Source organism: Nematolebias whitei, chromosome 6 (genome assembly GCF_014905685.2).
Source record: "Nematolebias whitei isolate Nwh7 chromosome 6, NemWhi1, whole genome shotgun sequence".
Taxonomy (NCBI): Eukaryota; Metazoa; Chordata; class Actinopteri; order Cyprinodontiformes; family Rivulidae; genus Nematolebias; species Nematolebias whitei.
The window spans coordinates 5,363,160-5,371,076 of NC_056503.1; the positions used below are offsets into that span (position 1 = coordinate 5,363,160).

Below are 7,917 nucleotides of genomic sequence, written 5' to 3' on the forward strand. Positions count from 1 at the left end.
CCAAGACGATTGAACAGTTAGAGGCCTGTATTAGACATGAATGGGAGAGCATTCCTATTTCTGAACTTGAGAAACTGGTCTCCTCTGTCCCCAGACGTCTGTTGAGTCTTGCAAGAAGAAGGGGGGATGCCACACAGTGGTAAAAATGGACTTGTCCCAACCTTTTGGGGATTTGTTGACGCCATGTGTTAGGGTTGTTCTATTTTATCATTTTTAAATAGCTTCTATCTCATAATATTATCTGTTTCTGCATGTACAGAACAAAAGGTTTATTTTGGTTCAGTTTATATCTTGCTGTGTGTACGTTTCTGGAAAGTTCTTAATTACATCAAGTGGACGTTTTATCAAGAAACTATCTGTACAAGCTAAATCTTCTGAAATGTTCTGACCGTCATCCTGATAAAATGTTTGTACATGTAAACCTGACCTGTTTTCAGTTAATTATCTTTAAAGGTAAAACAGAAAATACCTATTACCATGAAATTTGGAAACAACAGATTTTTCCCTTAAAATGAAACATTCTCTCAGTTTAAACTTTTGATCTGTGATTTTTGTTCTATTTTGAATAAAATATTAGATGTTGGCACCTCCACATCATTGCATTCAGTTTTTATTCACAATTTGTTTAATGTCCCAACTTTTTTGGAATCCGGTTTGTAGTCTGCTATCTTACTTCAGTTTCCTGACTCTGATCAAATAGAAATTTCCAATCATGCAGTAGGTGTCAGTTGTCCACTCTGCTGGTCTGCAGGAGGGAGGAGGCAATCAGGGCCATTGAAGAGGAGATAAGGAGAGAAAGGTGGGCTGCTGAGGAAGTCATCCAGGCAATGCCAGCTGCAGAGCAGGAGAAGTATTTTTCTATGACATCGGTCAATGAAGAACTGCTTCAGGTGCGTTGTCTTGGTTTGACTCTAATGGTGATAACAGTCAAAGAAATGTAGGAAGTCATGTTTGATTCTTTACTTCCTTTATTTGTTTGTTTTGTAGGGGCTAGCTGTCCTTCAGGAAGAGCTGGACATTCTAGTAACCAAGAAGAAAGACTATGAAGCAGTAAGTTATTTTAAATAAAGTGTAATTGTTGAGTTGACCAAAGGGTTCATGTTTGAAACAAGAATAAATCTAAGGAGCTGTGGAGAACACATGGGAGAAGACACAAAGAAATACAAATGAAATGTAAATACTGCTTTATTTTTGTATCCAGGAGCTGTCCCACTCACAGATAAAACAGGAAGTGGTTCGTCTTCATGACAATCTGTCAGAACTGGAGGCAAAGCGTGATGCCCTGGAGGCAGAGCACAAGAGCGTGGATTCCCCAAAGGAAGAGAGAGAGAAGCTGTTTAAGCAGGTTAGGTCCCACTAAAAACAGCGACACAGAACACACAACTGGAACGGTCACTGGTCATGGCTGAACTTGCATGGTCTGCATTTTGTAAGTAAAACATATATTGTATTAACACACATGACCCCAAACTATCAAATTAGTTTTGTTGTGTTACAAGTACAGTAGACAACTTAATCAATCTCCAGAGGAGACATGAGATCATAACACCACAGGCTTGTTGCCATTATAGGAAAGTTTCTAACTTGAATTCAGTGCTAGTAAAAATACATTTATTTATTTTTGTTTGTTTGTTTGTTTGCGCTTTGGCTGCTCCCTTCTTCAGAGGCTGCCATAGACCCAAAAAGGTTTGTTAGTTATTTTACGCCAGATGCTCTACCTGACGCAGCCTGGGCTCAAGCTAGGGCTGAACAATTAATTGCATTTATAATAATATCGCAGTATGATAAAACAAGATTTTCTAATCGCAAACGCTGCGATTTGACTGGTTACATGATGTAACTCGTGAGTGAGCGGATCAGAGTAAAGCAGAGCAGATCAGGGAGCAGGAGAAGTCAACTCTGCACTTTAACCAGTTGCACAGTGACGTCAGACTCAACAGAAGCTGATGCATCTGAAAGTTTGGTTCCAAAGAGGAGCAGCACGTCCATTGTTTGGAATTATTTTGGCTATAAATAAGAAGAAGACGCTGAGCAACACGTATTGTGCAGAACCTGCCTTGCTGCTGTTGCTACCCCTTGAGGTAACTCCACAAATCTTTGTCAACACTTAAAAAACACCACAAAGTCATTTACAATAGTTGCATGACTAGAATGTCAACAACCAGTGCTTGAACTTCAAGTAAGCAAAGTAGCAGTCGACAGGATCACTGACCGAACTGTTCAAAGGTTTTACTCCGTGTGAACATAATTCAAAACGACACGTGGAAATAACTCGAGCAATAACAGAGTTCATAGCAAAAGACAAGATGATCATTAAAATAATGACCAAGCCTGGGTTTATGTCTTTGGTAAACACAATGGATAATCGGTACAGAATGCCCTCGTGCACACATGTTAGACAAGTTGCTATTCCGGAGCTATTAAAAAAATAATAAAATGCAGAAACAGAGTTGCAGCTGAGCTGAAAACAGTGGAGTTTCTTGCAACTGAAACAGATTTATTGATTGTGTTGGATGAAAAATACACAAGAAGAAGACATTGAAAAATAATCACAGATTAAATCACAATATTGAGGAAAAAAATCACAATTAGAATATTTTCCAAAATCATTCAGCCCTAGCTCAAATCCACAGCCTCAGGATTACAGACCTCGGCCCACTCAACACCATTTTCAGTAATGTGGGGAAAAACATGATTTATTAGAATTAACATTATTCCATCCATCCATCATCTTTACCGCTTCTTCCTCTTTGGGTCGCGTGGGTCGTTGGTGCCCATGTCCAGCTGTCACTGTGTGAGGGGCGGGTTACACCCTGCACAGGTCTCCAGTCCATCACAGGGACACATAGAGACAAACGAGACAAACAACCATTCACTCTCTCACTCACATTTAGGGACAATTTAGAGTTACCAATCAGTCTAACATGCATGTTTTTGATCTGTGGGAGGAAACTGGAGTACCCGGAGAAAACCCACGCAGCACGGAGAGAACATGCAAACTCCACCCAGAAAGGCCCCCGGGCCAGGATTTGAACCGGCGACCTCCTCGCTGAGAGGCAACAACTCTATCAACTGAGCCACCGTACTGTCCAGTTAAATGATCCGTTCCTTTTAATTAAATAATCAGCAGTTTGGTAGTTTTGGGGCCGAAGTGTTTATTACCCCAACAGTTATGTAATAAATATGAATAACTAGTTATCATGTCAGTCACCTTAATGAGGTGCACACGTTTCAGAGGCTGCAAACAATCAAATCTGAACAATAACTCCAGTTAAAAGCAGCTCCTCCTAACAGCTGACTGGACATGTAGAAGTTTATTTTCATTTCAGTCTTTGGTTAGTTTGTCATCATTACATTATAATTTCTCACTGAGGTCCTGTCTGTTTGGCAGAGCCCTGTGGTCTTCCCAGTCTGTCTTCTGTATACGCTCTCTTTGAATGTCCTGCTTTTTTTCCCCAGGTCAAGGAGGACAACCAGGAAATAGCCAGCATGGAGAGACAGTGTGTATTCTTACCTGTTAAGTATGTTTTATTTTTACTGTGAAACTTGGATGCGTCTGTAAAATGCTGTTTGTGTTTTGTGTGCCCACTCAGGCTCACTGAGATCATGGAGAGGAAAAGACAAATCGCAGAGCAGGTCCGACTCCTGGAACAGGATTCTGAGGCAGCCCAGGGTACAACTTTACCCTTTTCCTGTTAATTTTAAATCTATTTGAGCATTTAGCTGCATCTTTATCAAATCCCCTTTTTGTCATCTTAGTTTGATTTCACTTCTTTCACATTAGCTCTGTGCTTAAAGTCTCGGAGCGGAAGAGTCTGACATTTTTCTGTTCTAGGGATTTACGCATAAGAACAACCAAAAAAAAAAGAGCTTCAACTGTTTTCCCACATGATTGTGGATAAATTCTGGGCTGTTTTTCTTTTCAACATTATTTCAAGTCATCGAGTAATTGCTTCTGTACAGTTTTCTACTGCTTTAAACTGGCCTGAGGTCTGGCCTTTGACCTTTGCAGTATGCGATTGTTCTATTTTGTATAGGCTTCGCCCTTTAAGGCTGTCGCTAGTGGGTTTATCCCTTTGCGCGCAGCGCAGCACTGAAAACTTTAGTTCACGCCCACCTGCTGTGTGGGCCTCACCCCCGGTCCTTATAAATTACGGTGAGACCAGGTAATCGGCTCCCATTTTTCTTCAGCAAGAAACCAGCACTGCTTTACAACATCACGATGTCCAGCACCATCCGCCTGTGCCCATCCTGCAAGACCAGCTACATTTTGAGTTTCGACCGGCATGACATCTGTGAAAGATGCCTGGGTCCCCGCCACGCCAACCTCGCCTCCTCCTGCCTCCTCCTGCTTCTCTGTGACCTCCTCCCTCCTGAGGAAAAGCTGAGACGAGCAGCCTTGTTCAAGGCTAACATCGAGGAGTGCCTCTCCGTGACGGGGGACTGTTCGCTGGACGACACCATCGCCTTTTTTGACGCCAAGTCACGGAGCAAATCGGATGATTCCTCCAGAAAAGGCGACGTCAGCAGCAGCCCCACTGCTCATTCCCTCCTGGAGAGTGCAGTGTTGGAACAGCCCCACCCCCACCCCCGGGCCTTTCCACCTTGGCGAACACACTGCTCCCAGCCATCGGTGCCCTCCTCTCTGAGCTGCCCGGCATAATCCAGGAGGCGGCTGACATGAAGGGACTTTCCATCCCTCTCCTCCCCCCGCCCAGATCAGATGATCTAGCGGGAAGGTTTGGCTCCACCCCGGCTCGCCGCCCTGACCCCATCTTGCCTCGTTTCCCAGCAGTGATGTCCTATTGGAACGAGGCTGCAGCCGGATCTGGTAAGCTGAGGGCGCCCATCTCCACCTTCACCCCCATCACCAGAGTGGAGGGGTTTACTGAGCGGAATTTTCCCTCGGTACCCTTCTAGAGCCAAGCCTGGCGGAAGCACTCGGAGCAAAAGTGTCCAGGTTGGACCAACGTCCTGTCCCTCCAGGGAGACATGACCAGACGGTGACTCTCCAATCGAGCCCGCCAGTGTGCTTTCCAGGCGGCTGCAGCAAACAACATTGTTGCCCTGCTGGCCTACAGCATTTCCAAAAGGCTGGAGGACACAGACCTGCCTGAGGAGATGAAGAGCTCGCTCTGCAAAGCGTCTGACGTCATCCTGAACCTGTGCGCCTCGTCTGCGGTCTGCCTGTCTCGCATCGCCGCCTGGATGACGATGATCCAGAGGTCCACTTGGCTCCGGCTCTCCCCATCCTTGCCGGAGAAGCTGCAGAAGGACCTGCTGGAGGGCCCATCACGACGGATGCGCTGTTTGGGGCCAGTTTCAAGGCCATGCTTGAAAAGTCAAAGAAGTCGGAGGAGGTGTCGGAAACTGTGCGCCACCTGATGAAGCCACAGTCCTCCTCCCGCCCTCCTATTCCCTCGCCCCATGCACATTTTCAAAATGCATGGAGACGGCTCTGCAACCATTACACAGAGCAGGAATAAGAATTCTTTTCTACCTGGATGATCTGCTGCTGCCAACTCGACCCAGGCAGGAAGCAGCTGCACAAACCAAAGTGCTGACGTCACACCTGCTAAACCTGGGTTTCGCCATAAACTGGGAGAAGAGTTCAGCTCTCCCGGCTCAGATGATTGTTTATCTGGGAGTGGAGCTAAACTCAGTCACTATGAGAGCCCACTTATCACAGCAGAGAGCCGAAGCTCTTAAAGCTCAGCTTCACCGCGTAAAACCCAGCAGAGTAGTAACGGCTGTCTTGATCATGAAACTTTTGGGTACGATATCTTCAGCACACGCTGTGGTTCCGCTGGGCGTACTCCACATGAGATGCCTTCAGAGATGGTTTGCCCGCCTGCGCATAGATCCGGTGCGTCAGAAGAGGCGGATGATCTCTGTGCCCCCCTCCGTGGGAACCGACCTGAATCACTAGGGAAACCCTCTCACTCTGTCAGAGGGAGTTCCTATCAGCAGGCCTGTTACATGTCTCGGTTTTCACGGATGCGTCCCTGTCAGGCTGGGGAGGAACGTGCCTGTCTCAGGCAGTGGGGGCGCTGTGGCCAGCTCACACATCAGCTCGTATAAACGTCTTGGAATGGCTCACAGTTTGGAATGTGATTCAGCATTTTGCTCCCCTGTTGTGGAATCAACATGTTCTGATGCACACAGACAACAAAGTGACTGCAGCTTACATAAACCGGCAGGGAGGCGTGCGCTCAGCCCAACTGTTATGCATTGCGAGACAGCTGCTGTGTTGGGCTCACAAAAACCTGCTCTCCATCAGAGTAGTGTACATTCCCGGCGTCCTGAACAGAGGAGCGGACATAATGTCCAGGGGCGGTCCGCACCACGGGGACTGGAGTCTCCATCCCGAGCTGATTTCTCGGATTTGGAGCAGGTTCGGCCGAGCAGCAGTGGATCTGTTGGATCTGCCCAGTGTCAATTATGGTTCTCACTGAGCCCAAGGGACGACCCACCGTTAGGAGTGGACGCTTTTGCCCACAGCCCATAGCCAAAAATGCTCCTTTACACGTTTCCTCCAGTCCCTCTAATATCACGGTTTCTGAACCGAGTCTGGGAGGAAGAACTGTCAGCCATCCTTGTAGCCCCCGAGCGCGAGCGCCCCATTGTTCCCAAACCTCCAACGTCTGCCATCGGGCCGACCGTGGAAACTGCCGTGGAGGGAGGATGCTCTCCTCCAGGCTGGGGGAGCGATCAGGAGTCACCCAGAAATAGGCCAGCACCTTTGGGTCTGGCCACTGAGCGGATCCACTTAGACAAAATGGGTCTCTCTCAGGAAGTGGTGCGCACAATTCAAGATTCACGAACTGCTTCCACCACAGCGCTGTACACATCAAAGTGGACAGCTTTTCAGCGCTGGTGCATGGAGAAAGGTGTAGAGGCCATCTCATGTCCACTAGGTGGCGTGCTGTCCTTTCTGCAGCAGCTGATGGACAGAAATCTAGCATTCAGCACAATTAAAACTTATGCTGTAGCTATTTCATCATCATTTCATCTCCTCTGTCCTGTCCCGTGCACTGGCATGTTACATAACACGCACGGCTCCTCTGCGGCAGACTCAGCGTCTGTTTGTGCATTATAGGGATGTCTCTGCAGGTCGCCCGTTATCCACTCAGCGTCTGTCACACTGGCTGTGTGAGGCCATTTCTGAAGCTTACAGGGCATCAGGATTGGAGCCTCCAGAGAATCTCAGAGCTCATTCCACCAGAGGAATTGCATCTTCTACAGCTTTGCATGGAAGAATGACAGTGGAGGATATTTGTACAGCGGCCGCTTGAACATTGCCTTGTTCATTTATTCGCTTCTATCTGCGTGATGTTTCTGTTTTCTCCATGACCCATTCTGTTCTTAGTGTTCTAACAGAATAAATCTAACTTGTTTCATGGAATTTCATTTTAAACTCACATCTGTCTGCATGCAACTACAGTGTGAGATATTTATTATCAGTCACAAGTTTGTGACTGCTGCTTTTATTGTTACTAATCAGTTCATGACTACTGTTACCAATCAGTTCATTTGATTACCAATCAGTTCATTTGTTATTAATCAGTTCATATTGAAGAGCTGTTGACCAGCTCTGCTCACTGTTACGTGGTTACAATTTGTAACCTCTGTTCTTTTCCATTCTCGGCAGGAGGACTGCTTTCAGCCTCCCCCTTTTCCCGTTGGAAACCTTTCTCTCCGGGGTGCTACTGTGCATGGAACGCGTAATTATGCAGCGCGTAATTATGCACACAGAAGGCTGAGTGATGAAATATTTTTTGGTGCAAGCGGGCGCTTCATATTGTGTCTTAATGGACCCAGTGAGGACCACATCCTGCTTCGCCTTTAACCCATTAGCGATAGCCTTAAAGGGCGAAGCCTATACAAAATAGAACGTTGGTTACGTACTGTAACCCC

The 7,917-nt window shown here is 46.6% G+C and overlaps 1 protein-coding gene across 1 annotated transcript in view; it reads left to right on the forward strand.

Moving 5' to 3' along the window:
* The window catches only part of ift74 (intraflagellar transport 74), a gene marked incomplete in the record, with an annotated part of 29,398 nt that overhangs the window by 15,612 nt on the left and 5,869 nt on the right, over positions 1–7,917 (forward strand). Inside the window, 5 exon segments of the mRNA XM_037677994.1 lie at positions 752–890; positions 988–1,050; positions 1,202–1,345; positions 3,460–3,500; positions 3,594–3,673. Coding sequence (XP_037533922.1) covers positions 752–890; positions 988–1,050; positions 1,202–1,345; positions 3,460–3,500; positions 3,594–3,673 — 467 coding nt within the window.